This window comes from Haemaphysalis longicornis, unplaced genomic scaffold (assembly GCF_048455015.1).
Source record: "Haemaphysalis longicornis isolate Haplotype H1 unplaced genomic scaffold, Haemaphysalis longicornis Haplotype H1 scaffold_6, whole genome shotgun sequence".
Classification (NCBI taxonomy): Eukaryota; Metazoa; Arthropoda; class Arachnida; order Ixodida; family Ixodidae; genus Haemaphysalis; species Haemaphysalis longicornis.
In genome coordinates, this window is record NW_027526407.1 from 60,597,921 (window position 1) to 60,612,769 (window position 14,849).

General features: G+C 48.6%; 1 protein-coding gene across 1 annotated transcript in view; it reads left to right on the forward strand.

The window, feature by feature from the left end:
- The first annotated feature begins 1,047 nt into the window (after positions 1–1,047).
- LOC144143041 (uncharacterized) overlaps positions 1,048–14,849 on the forward strand; it is a 31,448-nt gene continuing 17,646 nt past the window's right edge. Inside the window, exons 1-3 of the mRNA XM_077674861.1 lie at positions 1,048–1,192; positions 2,030–2,193; positions 11,924–11,978. Of these exons, the coding sequence (XP_077530987.1) occupies positions 1,048–1,192; positions 2,030–2,193; positions 11,924–11,978 (364 nt within the window). The remainder of the gene's footprint in view (positions 1,193–2,029; positions 2,194–11,923; positions 11,979–14,849) is intronic.

Consider the following 14,849-nt stretch of genomic DNA (forward strand, 5'->3'; position numbering starts at 1 on the left):
GAGTCAGTCAGTCAATCAGTCACTCAATCAGTCAATCAGCCAGTGAATGAGTCAATCAGTCAGTGAATTAGTCAATAAGTCAGTCAGTCAGCCATTCAGTCAATCAGTCAATCAATCAATCAATCAATCAATCAATCTCTCCCCTGCCTCTTCCTGCAGTGTTCCATCCAACCCTTCGTTGTCAATATTTCGACTGTTTTTACTGATGCGTTCATTGAAATCGAAAATGTCCCTGACGTTTCATTTGTCTCCCGTCACAGCCATGTACCAACATCTACTTCTTTGCGTCCTCGTTGGCATAGGCGGCCCAAGGGCGCGTGTTCCGCCCCTTATGAGCGCAACTGTTCTCCGACAAGAGGATCGACTTCATTAACAAGCTGAACATCGCATGAAAAGTAAGTCGGTGTCTTTAGACCTACCTCTATAAACAGCATGCTACCTTCACAGCGTGGATTGTAGCCAATTTTTTACACAGCATGCTTATTAGGCAGTTAAAAACGACCATACTTGCATTCGATCTTTTTATCTACCGAAGTGTCTTGCATTTTTTGATACAATTCAGCCATTCAAGACGCCACGTTGAGTGGATTCGTTCAGGAATATTTACAGAAAAGCCGTGCCCATTATATACCTGACATTTTAGTAGACAGCTTGAAAGCGCCCACTCTTGTGGTTTCGCGTCACCTTCCGAATCGAGGTAACCGAGGAAACGACGAGGATACCTAAGATAGACGAGATAGCTCGAGCGAGCAGGAAAGCGGGGGAAGAAAGTATGGCGAAAGTGTGAGGGGGAGGGTGGTATTTCGAGGCCGCGCGAGACGTGTGGGAAAACGACGCTTCGGCTTCTACTGGCGCTGGAGAAAGGAGACGCAAAACCAGACACCTATTAAAGCAAGCGTCTTGTTCTTTTATGCTCACAAAACGCACAAAGCCCAGCACGCGCTGCATGCTGCACGTACATTGGTCCTTCGTTGTCCCCTTTCTCTGTGTGTTTCATCCAAACCACGTGACATATGCGCGGGAAGATCAAACACGATTTACAACAACATGCTCGGCGGCGGCGATGCAGTGCAGGATAACGGCAAAGTATCACGCACCGTCGTGCGTTCGCTCGTGATGCGGTCGCTTCCTGAGATGCAGCAGCTAGGCGCCGTCACCGAACAGACGCGGTGCTCAAAGTTCACATTCAGGAGTATCGGAATCGTCAGCAAATTTTATTGAGCAAGCTTTCACGGGATCGGTTTTTCTGATGTGCGCCACCCAATTTGTGCCCTAGTTTCACGGTGCTGTTCAATTTTTCCAACTAATAAAGCTGATATGGTAATATTCAAGGTGAAAATTCCTGACTGTAGTCGACCCATGCGCTACTAGTGTAGGTAGAGATGTTCGTTTTTAAAAGACAGTGAAGTGAGTGACTGGGTACGAAAAAGTAACGCCGGTTATTGCAATCGCCTGTGCCAATTTTCAGGGTGTTCACGTTTAATGGGCAACTATCAACTGCCACTTAGCGTACATGGAGTGTTGTACGAATCAGTTGCTTCAGCGTGCTGCAAGTATATTGAGGCTGTTTGAATGTATTGGTATTGTAGGAAACATCATAGAAAACTTTGCTTGTGCTATGCAAAGTGGTATCTGTCATGACGCGTGTCTGGTATTCCGCAAGATAAATTTACAGCACCTAATTCATAAAAGGAAGGACGGAATTTTGTTGCATTATCGGTAATTAGGAGATATGACTTCCCTACCTACACTAAACCGCTTCTCGATACGACATCATCCAGGGGCGTAATGGTGCGCCCATGAACGGTGTGGATGGGTCGATATATTATCCAAGGAATCGCGACAAGACAATGATCCATAAAGTCAGAGCAGTGAGCAGCTTTCAAAGTTGCCCTTTCTCGCTCTTCTCTCATCCCGCGGAGGATGCTTTGTCTGTAATCCTGCATTTTATGAATTGCCTTCTAATTTCCTCTTGGTTACCTAGGCCGCCCGGAAGTTTGACACAAACATTGCCCCGACCATCTGACAGGTCTAGTGGGACTTCACCCAGAGAGCGTGAACCACACCCTTCCCGCGTACTACCACAAGCACATCCCGAGGGACTTGCCGGAAGAGTTCGACACCCGCAAGTACTGGCCCAAATGCAGGAGCATTTGTGTCATACGCGACCAGGCCAGCTGTTCATCCTGCTGGGTAAGTTCCACTGCTGAGGAGAGTCGCGATGTTTGTCGATATAAGAAGGCCTTAAAGTAAAACGAAGAAGAGAGCAAGAGAATAAAAAAATTATTGGTGAGCGTAAGTGCTGATGGCAAAGCACACGCCAGGGAGGGGGGGGGGGGGGCATCTCTAATCTGCTATACCCAGGCTGTGACTTGCCGTCCAGGCCCTCTTTACTACTGGTGTCCAATGTCCGGATCGGCCAGGCGAGCCATCCACTGCTCAAAAGACGGGAAGGGGATAGGGGGTAGGTTTGGGGTTTGTTGGTACCTGGTGGTACAGGGTGCCGGACGTAGGAAAAAAATTAAAAAAAGAAGGGTACTGAGTGTGGTAGGTCGAATGGAAGAGCTGGGGGTATGGAATTTCGTCTGTAGTCGCCTGAGACTGGTGGCTTCTTGAAATAAAACGTTGAATTGCAGGATACTAGCCCCGCAACGCGTACATTCAAAGCGATATGAAAACTTGAGACACTTCCTAGGGAAACGGTAGGGAAACGGATAACCCCATGTTTGTCTGCTAGAATGAAGTTATCGTCCTCCCAAGTTTCACTCAGCTATAGGCTAAGAAGTACGCTCAATCGCAAATTACGAACAAACGTCTTTCGTTTTGTGCACCCCATTCACTGCGCGCAGCTTCCCTTGTCGTCCTTGTCAACAAAGTTTAAGGGTAGTGAAGTTTTTCTGAAGCCAATTTCCCTGCTTCTCAATGCATTGCATGCCCTGCAGGCATCGTATTCATGACGGCCGGAATCCTTGTCCTTCGGAAAACTGGACTCATGCCCGGATTCATAATTTCCGTTCGGGCCGCATAACATTCGCACACAATTTCCCCTCCGTAAAATCGCCCTGGACGTTGCGGTTCGAAAAACTCACCGAAACTGAATAGGCGTCTGAAAAGCGTTTACACAATTTGCAGTTATACCATATCATCAGAAAAGTAGCGCGCCGAACGGGCGCACCTACGTTGTTAACAGGAAGAGGGAGGCATAGGCATGGGGGGAGGGGTATGAAATGCAGTTAGCACGAATAGTTGTGCCCTCTGGCAGTATGGACATACTGTTGCTAAGAGCCACTCCAACCGGTCGTCTTTGTTTCCACCACGGTCGGAAAATTAAGACCACAAACTACCAAGTCGACTCTGCTCTGCAGTAGGCGTGTACCCGTTAGGAGGTTTCGATTAGGGGCTCTCAAGTTGTAACGGGCACAAAGAAATAGCGGAACCGAGCTGTGATTTAAAGCTTCCGATTACAAAACACCTCTTGCCAATCAACACACCATGGCATGTTTGCAGAAAGCGGTGCACAGCCGCTGCGGTTGAGAAAGGCAGTACTTAACAGAACTCGGGCTTCCAAATCTTGTATTTTGTAGATATATCGCTTTTAAAGCGAAGCTTTTTACCTCTACCTCCCTCGCCCCCCCCCCCCCCCCCCCCCCAGGGTTCTGTCGCGACCATTGGGGTCAACAGAACACTCCCGCGAACAAACAAAAGAAGTCACTGGCACCGCCAGGAACTGAACCTGGAACGAACAGATAAACTGAGGGAGAGCCCGTGGTCCTACCGATTTAGCTACGAGCCCACGCGGAGACGGGGGACACAGACGGCGTACTCACCGAGCCCACGTGCGAGATTACTCCCTGCGTTCTCGTTGAAGGCCACGTGATAGCGTTACGCAAGCTCTCCCGGCGTTGTGCGCCACGTCCACCGTACGTGTACCGAACGTGCGCGCGCCTTGTGCATGCGCTACGAGTTACAAAAAAGGAAGCTCCCATGAACGCATGACATCTTACTTGTTTTCCGTCGCTGCCGCCGATATCGTCGCCTCCGTCGGCGGCGGCAGAGACGCAAGAGAAGTGAGACCGTCTAACACCAGGTTTGAGCTTCCTTTAATTTTATAAAAAAGTTTCAACTCGTGTGTTTCCCCGATACAACTGAAGCAACCACCGTTCATGAATCATGCATTGATTTAATCTTCCTCAGTGGCTAAGGCGTTGCACTGTTGAGCACGAGGTCACGGGTTCGATTCCCGGCCGCGGCGGCCGCTTTTACGATGGAGGCGAAAATCAATAACGCACGTGTGTACGAGATTTCGGCGCACGTTAAAGATCCCCAGGTGGTCAAAATTAAACCGGAGCCCTCCACTACGGCGCGCCTCATCGCCTGCGTTGCGTCGGTGCGTTAAACCCTGCAATCAATCAACGATTTAAACTTAGCAAAGCATACCTCTTTGAAGTAATAAAGGGTTTGGAAAAGTGCATTTCACTCGTCTCTGGTTTCGCTTTTTGTAGTACCAGTTGTGTGAATTACAGTGATGTCGCATGCGTAATCGTTGTGGGTGTCATTTACAGCTTCGCTTTCCAACCGACTTCACAGGGTGGATTGGCCCACATTTTTTTTTTACCGTGAAAACTTTACGCAGCCTAACCGGAACGCAGGGCGAAACAGTTTTGTTCTGGTAGCAGGATCAACACTGTGAGAAAAGGTTGGCGTCATCCGTGGGAGACCATTGTCTGTCGCGAACGCTACACGACATCCCGAACTGGTCCTTGGTGAAGCGCTTCTCGACATGGTGGTCCTCGCCACGTGGGTGTATGCGGTTGTTGCTCCGGCTGCTCGCTGCTTCTAGTTCAACCGTAAAAGCGGCAGCCTGAACTACCTTCCATGGATGTTTCTTCTGCGAGTAATCCTCTTGTTTTTTCGGGCTTTTAAAGTACGATCTAGATTTTCCCGGAATGTTCCAAGCTGCATCTAGGCTAAAGGGCTGTGCTGTGAACAGACCGTGTTATGAACAGCAGTGAACAGCCCTATTCTGGTATAGAGGGCTAAAACGTATTGTTAAAGGATGTAACGGCCTATTTGGAGGGTCTTTTCTTTTACTGCGGTGGTGTAAGTATCCAGCGATATTTTGCGCCATTATGGACTCTGTTCACGAGTTTGAATCTCTGTTTCCACGAACTAGCACCAACATGTCAAATGACGGCGAGAACAATTTGGGAGAGCCGGAGGCACGCTGTTGCCAAAATGCTTATTTTGTAAGTAGCAGAGACCAAGGTTCTCAGAATAGGCGCCAAATTTCAAACCCGGTAATAAACCGCGGATGAAACAGGGGCGAACGTACCAGGAAACAGGCATCGTGCTTGGGTACATTTGGAGAGCTCTCCTCTCCCGTATTGTGTCCCGCGTTCTCTCTGCTATAACAGACCTTTTAACGGGATGACGGTGTTGGAAGGCCTTAAATCGCCTAGTTTTACGCACCTAAAACTCCGCCTGATTGAGCAGCCTCTTTCGGGAGACATTTTAGCGGGAATCAGCTCGTTGAGAGACGTTCGTGACATAGTATCGCCAAGCTCAATGACTTCTTCCCACCCCGCCTCCTTCCAGTTCGTCCCAGCACCCCTTGAGATCCTCCGCCGTCATCGGTTTCACAGTAAAATTGCAAGAATCGGTGTTCCTCTCTTCGCATATTTTGAAAAACTGAACACTGTGAAATTACGTGAAAAAGGGCGCAATTATTGCTTCGCAATAATAAAGAAGCTACGGTGCGCAAACACTAATACATGTTAGTGCGCAAACAGTAACCCTTTGCGACACGGCGTGGACAATTGTACACGCGACTTTTAAGAGCATTTTTGTGAGTTACAATCGTCGTCGTTCCCACTTGAACCTCTCAGCCAGCATTCGTATTTCCCGCTCTAAGGAACGGTGCTGCCACCTCGTCAATGCCGCGCCTTTACTATCCACCAATGCTTCACTAAAACAACAGAGCAACATGAACGCCCGGCGTTCCACGGCGCGTCAAGTAGGTGTTCTTGGTGTTAGCGTTTCTGTCTAGTTAAAACGTTTATTATAGGAAAACGGAAGCTAGGAAAACGGAAGCTGTTACCCTAATAAATAAGGGCTAAACATCACAATAATGTGTATACGTTTTCTATTGTAGTAATGGTTAGGAAGCGGAGGTCCCGTTTACGATTAGGACACGACTTAATTTATTGACTACTTTGAGATCCGGTTGTTTATGGTTTTTTAGGAAAAATTTGATTATCAAAACCATACACAGGCAGCTACAAATTTTTCTGACGGCTACATCTTAATGCGTGTAACAAAGGGCTAATACGTTAGTGGCTAAGTTTTTGCTCATGCAAGTGGCTCAGTCGAGGCCAGTTATTAACTCTGGCCTCGACCCCGGCCTTAGCGGCCATTTTAAATGTGACGCTTTTCTGTGTGCATTCAACGACTAATTCGGCCTGCCCGTCTGTTACGCTTCGTGTTACTTACTTTCTCCGCTTGAGACAATGCTGTATAAAAATTAAGTTTGATATCATTAATGATATCAAACGGTGTAGGTTTGTTGTAGGTTGGGATCTCATGAGATCCCAACCTACACCGTGTGGGTTTCGCAATCGTTGATTGGTTGTACGGTTTAACGCGCCGACGCAACGCAGGCGATGAGGCGCGCCTTAGTGGAGGGTTGCGGATTAATTTTGACCACCTGGGTACCTGGGTATCTTTAACGTGCAGCGAAATCTCGTACACACGGGTGTTTTTGCTTTTCGCCTCCATCCGAAAAGCGGCCGCCGCGGCTGGGAATCGAACCCGCGACCTCGTGCTCAGCAGCGCAGCGCCTTAACCACTGAGCCACCGCGGCGGGTGGGTGTAGGCAATCATTTACCCGCTAAGTTACGGGTTCATTCTTTTCTCTGTGTCGCTCTCTCTCGGAAGGGAAGGAAAACTACTCTGCGTATATCGCGTTTCGCAACCATAGCACCGATGCATCCATGGCAATCATAGAAAACCATGATGACGTAATTGAGCGCCGTCCTGTCACTTAAGCTAGTGGTTAAGTTACAAGAGCGCCCACACTAACCTGACAAATCCAGCTAGTGCCGTTTTTAGAAGTAGTTCATGCAAAAAAATTAAAGCCGTTCGACTCAATGCGACGCTGTCGGAAATGCAAAACAGTGATTCGCCACAATGGGCCGTAGCGCCGTTATCCACTCACTGCTACCACCCAATGTAAGTGAAATTTCCCCATGGAGGAAGAAAAATGTTAGGAGGGAGCATGACGTCAGGCGGCCCAGCTTCGGCAAGCCAACCTCCTCTGACGCCGCATTCTCCTCTCCTCGGGCTCCTCCCGCGCAATGCATTATGGAAGATGCCCCACTCTCAGGCCCCCGTAGTAGCATTTAGTGGCTCCGGCTAACTGCCGGTGGAGGTGGAGGCGAGTGGCGTTGCCGAAGGCGCCGTACGAGATTTTTCGCCAGCGTTGCGCTCCCATCCTCGTATCGTGGAAGTACTGTCGCTGTTCAAAGCGACACGATACGTAGATCCCATGCTTCGTCGCTCGCCCACGCGATTTGCTTCTTGCTTCGTCGCTCTTGCGAGCGACTTGCTTCGTCGCTCGCCCACGCGTGGGCGGCCTTGTTCCCGACGCCACCCACGTGTCACGGCGCTCAGTCCACCCGCACGGTAATGGATTTCGTTCTGCGAAATCTCTTCGCAATCGTCTTGATGAGGTGGCTTGTGGATCCGATGACTGGGGTGGCACCGAGTCTTGCAACCGCCTCTCTACTGTCAGTATATATGGTAAACGCCCAACCCCGGTGCTCCTCCACCTGGTAGCGCTCTTCGATGTGATTCGCCGCCAGCAGTGCCGCCTCCAGCTCGCATTTTTAATACTAGCGCTGCTAAGGCAGGCACAGCAATTTTCTTAGGCACCAAATACTTTTTTTTCCTGGTACAGGTGGTAACTGTCCTAGGCATTATTCCCCTCTCTGCGTTTCGTCCACCAGCATTCCGATTTTCGTTTAGTCGCCACGACAGCCTTGAAGTTAACTTCCTCTGTGCTACCCTTAAATCCTAGGGCTTCTGGAAGCCGAATATTTCCCTCATGTAGATTTGGATGGATACCCCCGCATTTTCACACTACGTGCCGCATAGTTTCTGTTTCTCTTCCGCAGATTACGCATACCCCATCATTTTGTGAATACTTCCCCACAAAGCTCTTACTTCTAGCCTCAAAAAGCAAAGCACTGCCGGAAGTTGCCACTGGGCTTCATCACCGCAGCCGGCTGTTACTTTACTGTGCTTTACTGCGAGTATCTTGTGCTTTACTGCGCGCTTTACTTCGACTATCTTACTAAGTGCTTTACTGCGAGTATCTTGAACGTGATACGAGTCGTTACCGAGATTTCGCGCAGTTATTCTGCCTTTAAATTCCTGCAGCGACTGAAAAACGACTAGGTGTGAGAAAGAACACAATTTTATGGATTTGGCGCAATCTCCTTTCAAAACGCGTGCGCGCGTTGACATGCGGGTCCGTCGCTATGGCGGAAGGATACACTGGGCCTCCTCGATTTACCAGGCCTAGACAGTCCACGGGCAGTCCGAGGACTGCATTCGGACCGGAGGTACCATAGGAATGCATGCAAATGCCTGAAAAAATCGAGCGTCGGATCGCGTACCGGGCAGTAGGCGGACGATCCAGGTCTGATAATCGAGGGGGCCTTACATTGCCGCACTTAACCTGTGCCAGGGTATAGTTCCTCTGGAAGTTTTGATGAGGCGTTATTACCGCCACCAGTCGCAATTTCTGCGCCCTCTCGTTAATGAACATTTCAGCTGCGTTCAACCACGTACGTTTCTCCCTTTTCACGATTCTTCGGCGTTGTTTCGCTCCAATATAGCAAACACAGCATTATATGAAGACTAATACCGGTCGACTAGCAAAATGCTTCTGATTATTACTGGAAAAGGAGTTTCTGTGTGATCTTTTTATGAGAAAAGCTAAAAAACGAAAGCGCCTCTGTATTCGGATTTCGACGCACGTTAAACATCCCCAAATGGTCTAAACTATTCTGCAATCCTCCACTATCGAGTGGCTCAGAGCCAGGTGGAACTTGAGCACGTAAACGCCACCCCTCCCTTCCCTCTCGAAATGAAACTCCGCCCTGCCGTTATTAGTTAGCAGTCCGTCTGCTCTGTTGGTTACGTTGTTACCGGGTTGACTGAGACCCGCCTGCGCCTGCGCGCGCGGAAGGGCGAAGAGGAAGGGCGAGGAGGCGCGGCATGGCAAAGGCAGGTCCACGGAACTAATCCCCCTACCACGACGAATGCCGAAGTGCTCCGACTGGTCCCGGTCAGGACAAAACAGACGTACCCGACGAAACAGACGGACTGCTAAAACTGTCTGTTATGCGAGCATCTCGTACGAATTCGCGGACAGTTGGTGGACGGCCACAAATGATGCGAGCAGAAGCACTTCGCTTCCGGGGAAGTTCGGTCACGTGTCACGGCTACCGATAGTCGCGTCATTTGTTGTGTTTTTACAGCTTTAGTCCCGTGTGCAGTACAAGGGCCTATTCTCGACCGCACAAATTCACAGTGAATTCGCCATGTTTTTTTGCGCAAGCACAACGTAAGCAATCAGTGACGTGGGGCCCGTATAGCTATGACGACATGCAGTGTAATTTGACGCTTCACTCATGAAGATCACAACCAAGGTATCAAATATTGCGCGTAAAGGATATAAAAACCCTTGGCATGTACTACAAAAATTACGACGGTAGCTGAGGCTGGCAAGAGAAACACATTTCTGCAAGTCAAAATTCGCGTCAGAACCACAAGGCGATCGAGTAACGTTGATCCAAAAGCGAGCGAAAGGCGGGCGTTGAGCTAAAGAACATCACACAATCTTTCATACTGTATTAGTTGCGAAGCATCTTATGCTCGGGGCTGTGTACCTCCCTCCCTTGTTGTTGTCCGCCGTCCGCACTCTACTGCGCATGCGCGTCTCTTCAGCCCCGTCAGCGTTTGGGCTGACGTCAGCGCAATCCACTATAAAAAGAAATAGTTAGGCGGCGCCCGCTTTCGATCCCACGGCTCTCTGGCCGCAACGGGAGGTACGTGGCGCTCTTCCCACTTCGCCACAAACCGAGACGGGAGCATATGCTACGAACGCGCCTTATGTCCTTCACTCATTCAAACTACGTCAAGAAGCTACTGATACAACGAAGGCACGCGAAGCTGAATGTCAACGGAAACGACGAACTGAAAACTTTAGAGGAGGATGTTGAATTTCCTGCGGGAAAGCTGTGGCGGGAAGGGCCACGCGCCTTGCAGCTTAACCAGAGAAGATGATGATGAGGGCGGGTAGCGGGGTAACAGCGTGAGCACGCAATAAAGAAAGACGAGAACCAGGAGGTGTTGGATCAGGTAACGCGGGTGTCGGTCTCTTTGCTGTCTCTACACTTCTCTACATTTCTCTGTCTCTACATGGGTGTTCACACTACGTTCCCATTCGTGCTCCGATAAATGAAGCAACATAACGGTAACACGATGGAACGTACACGGAACCCCCATGATGCTTCGCATCCTCCTCATGGTTCCCCACGGGAAGATGGTGTAATTTTTCTATTTATTTCTTTCAGTCGCTTTTAGTAACATAATTAAGCTCTCGCCTTCAGTGCAAGCTTTGTTGCGTTATAACCTTCCCGGCTGCCACCGCCGCCACCGCCGCCACTATATCCTCTGCTGCCATGTTACAACATTATGGCGTGATCACAGAAAAAGACGGCGGCGACCATCACTTGTATGACGCACAAAGGCAGCGAAGCGCTACGCCTGGTATAACCGCGGACCGAAACGATGTCGCCGGTTCACTCATTCGTCAAGCTCGACTTCAATCAGCGCAGTAAGGCATACAACAGTCGCCACTTTTCTTTGTTATTTTTCTCTTGAGTTCGATCATGTGACTTAGCAGCTTACTAGAAGAAGCGCCGACAAATGCCATGCATTGGGATATCTGTCATAAAGAGGCTTGTACAGCACTCTTATTTTGCTGTTACGCCAAATAAATAATTTTTATTTTATTGGAAACATAATAGCAAAAGGCTGCACGTTATCTGTATGCTCCGTGATCGCTGACTTGGGAACAGTCAAAACTACTTCTTTCGGTAAAAAAAGAAAAACATGCTCTAAACCGCGTGTCATGCGAAACTGCGCCTGCCGCAAATTCACGGGGTTTTCACGGCGTCGAAGGTCGGTGAAATTGTTTGTCCTGTTTCACGGCGACAGCAGCCGCCATTTTTAAGCTGTTACATAAAATTACGTCACTTTTACGCAGGCTGCAGTTGCCAATGTGTGACGTAAGCGTTCCCGCCAGCTGTTTAAATTACGCCACGCCTTCTGAGCCAATCACAGAGAGTGCGTGACATGCAAGCCGTATTGTTGTTGAATAGCAACGACAGGCGTACGCTGTCATGTCCGCTACATTTAGTCTAGTTTTTCATTGCCGGACAAGAATTATGCGCTTGCAGTAAAGAGAAATAAGCCACACTTTCGAACTGGTGCCCGTAAACGTCATGAGACGTCGAAATGACGACAGCACACACAACCGCTTTGTCAACCATAAGCACGTGACCAAAATTGAAAGCCAATCAAAAAAGGCTTCCGACAAATTCACAGTTGGCTGGGAATTTGTGCATTCGAGAATACGGCCCTCAAGTAAATGTAAGAAAGGACGGGCGTACTTTGTACGAGTGAACGTGCGCAACAGCATCGTCATTGTCATCGTCATCGTCATAGCCACCCCTATAAGCATCAGCGTCCTGAGCGTAATAATCATCAGCGCACTGAGCACGTGATGTAGTAAGAGAAGATGAAGAAGCTCGTCCTCCTGATCGGTCTCCCGTTCTTCGCTCTTTGTGCCCAGGACTCTACTTCGGCGCCCCGATCTCTCATGTCACCATCAAACGAGTATGTTAAAAGTAAGTTGCTTCTTCGCCACCACTGAAAATTATGCGCTGCAAGTCAGAGCAAAAAACAATTTCTTTGCAGCCACTTCTTCGGGAAAGCACCATGAATAAATGGGAACGCCCTGCTACGTGGCCTCGGGAAATGCCCATACCCCAATTTCAGTGGTTATAACGTCCTGTTGGTTATACTACCCTTTTAGATGGTCAAGAAGTGTTTCTTTATGGGCTGCGTCTAACCTCACGGCAGCCATGAGAATTACCCCCGGGAAATTCTCACGGCAGTTTCCATAAAAAGCTGGCTGACCTAAAATGTGCTGAATTTTATGACGTCCCAACGTAACCTAACATAACATAACCTCACCGAACCTAGCGTTACCTAACCGAACGCGTCAAAACTTAACCAAATCCAGCCAAACTGCTACAATCCTAATCTAACCCAGCCCAACGACACAGAACACAACCTATATTGAACGTAATTAATTCTATTCTGGAAGTCCTGTGCGTCGATCTCTTGATATAGTAAAAACCAGAGTAAAAAAAAAAGCGTTAGAAATCACAATGACCGAAAAATTCCGGAAGTTAAAAAAAAAAGCATCGCGATGTCGGACTCGAACCTGAGTTATATCGCTTAAAACCAAGTACTATACCGAAGTGCTACAGGGGCAGCTATAGACACGGCTTTTTAGAGATTATTTATCCCATATAATCTCCGGCTGGCGTGCTTAGCCAGTGAGAGGCGACTGCCGTGAGAACTTTCTGACGGTAATTCTCACGGTTGCCGGGATAATAGACTCTACCTTTTTATAATGCCTGCAGACGAGCTGGTGTAAATTTTGGAACAAAGCATACACACACACACGCAAATGAAGATAATGTATATGATGTGTCCTTACGGATTCCATGTTCTATTGGGGAATAGCAACAGGTCTATACGCAACGTTTTCAGCCCACCAGCTCTGGGCTCACAAAATTTGTCCGGCTAGATTATGGGATTAGAAATTTCTACAATGTCGGGACTCGAAACACCCTTTTTCATCGTCTTAAGCGTTCACACAGACCGTTTGAAATTTGCACCCCCTCCTTGTAGCACGCAATATATGCTTTCAATGTGTAAATATTAAAAGGTAGAGGCTTGTTCCACCAAGTGAAGCCGCATTTTGTGTGACGGTACTTTTTCGCATTGCTTTTGTGTTTGCTTATAAATATTTTACGGTTGTTTAAATTCAGCTGTTACGTTTAACCCAATTCAAGACTCCACAGCTATGGACATTAATTACGAACATCAACACTGTGACCTCATTCTTGGTGTTGTCTCAACGTAACTCTTATTGCTGAGCTCCAAACAACCGCATTACCAATTTACAGTGTTCGGGGCTGTACGCAGGTCATTTGAGCAGGTCGTTTGAGGGAGAAGTTATACACCTAATGCCTGGGTGCCCGCAACGCCTTGGGAGCCTATAAATTGAACTGCGACGTCGTTAGAGGGTGTTCTTTAACTCGGGGATATGTTGGTACGGTGCTACGGAACTCACGATAAAGCGAAAGAAGTGTTATCGTCACGGAACACGACCGAAAGAGGCTTTGGGCGCTCTGTAGGCAGATGGTCCTCCAGAGGTGGGAATGCAGCGGAAGGGGAGGGATTGCGTCTGGTATCGACTGTCAGCCAGTGCAGCGTGGCTGAATTCCTCCATTCCGGTTCCTCAGCTTCTTAAAGTCTCCACAATGCTACTGGTATTCTCAAAGAGTCAGCGTACAGCAGTATGCGTCGGCAAAAGTGAACGCCACTCACTTGCACTCACTGGAAATTACATTTTGCTTCAAGCACTCACTCGCGCTCCCACTCACCAGTCATCATCACCATTCTCACTCGCGCCTGCACTCACGCTTACCACTCGCCCTCACCACGTGCATTCTCCCACAGAAATACAAACAGACAGAGCGAAATTTCAGGGTTTAAGTAGACCAGCAAAGACTATCGTCTTTAAAAGTCCTCGTGCACGAGCACTCGCGTTCGCCAAGTGGTGCTGCTAAGAACGGAGCGGCCCCAAACGAAGGGACGCAAAGCGACCGGGTGTCTGTACATCAGTGACGAGGCATGTGCGCGCCGCACAGGAGTTCACGTGGTTTCTATATATTTATATGCAGAAGCTTTGGCGAGAGTTTGTAAGAGCCATTTTGGACACTAGTAACAGGTTTTTGAACCGCAAAAAAAAATATAGAGGTCTCAACTACAGTTACAAAAACTTACGAAGGGCTGGGGCTGGTATTTGCTGATATATGTTAGGGTAATTCACCAACGCAATCACGGAAGACGAAGCACAACAAGGTGCACTAAGTCTAGCCAGAAAAACCTTGCTATTTTTCTAACCCAGTTGCGACAGCTATTTTGGCTGTTATTAATTTCACAGGGGCGAATTATACACTGTTTTCATTCAGACGAAAATGACGCTTTTAACTCCAAGCTTACCGGTAATCTCGATTCCATGCTGATCTTTCCTTCGAGCCAGTCGGCGGCGCACAACTTGCGGAGGAAATCCTTGTATCACCATCATCCCCAGTCAACGCACAAGTGCCAGAAACATGCCCTCTAAGTTGCTCCTCCCCTGCGGTCTCCTCTTCGCCACAGTGACTGACACACATACAGAACTTGCGCGCACTGCAGCCCCAAACGTCGGGAATGTTTGCTGTGCACGGCCAACTTACCCGCCAACATATGGCTTGAAAATAGTAAACGTAACCAGTTGTCATCTGTCGAAGTCTCCAAACAGCTGCAAAGTTCTTTTCACTGCAGTTTCAGAGGCCAGAGAAAACGGACGGAAACTGCTCAGCGCTACCGTCGGATATCAGTCGCTTAGTCCACAGGGAATTAATTACATCTCTATC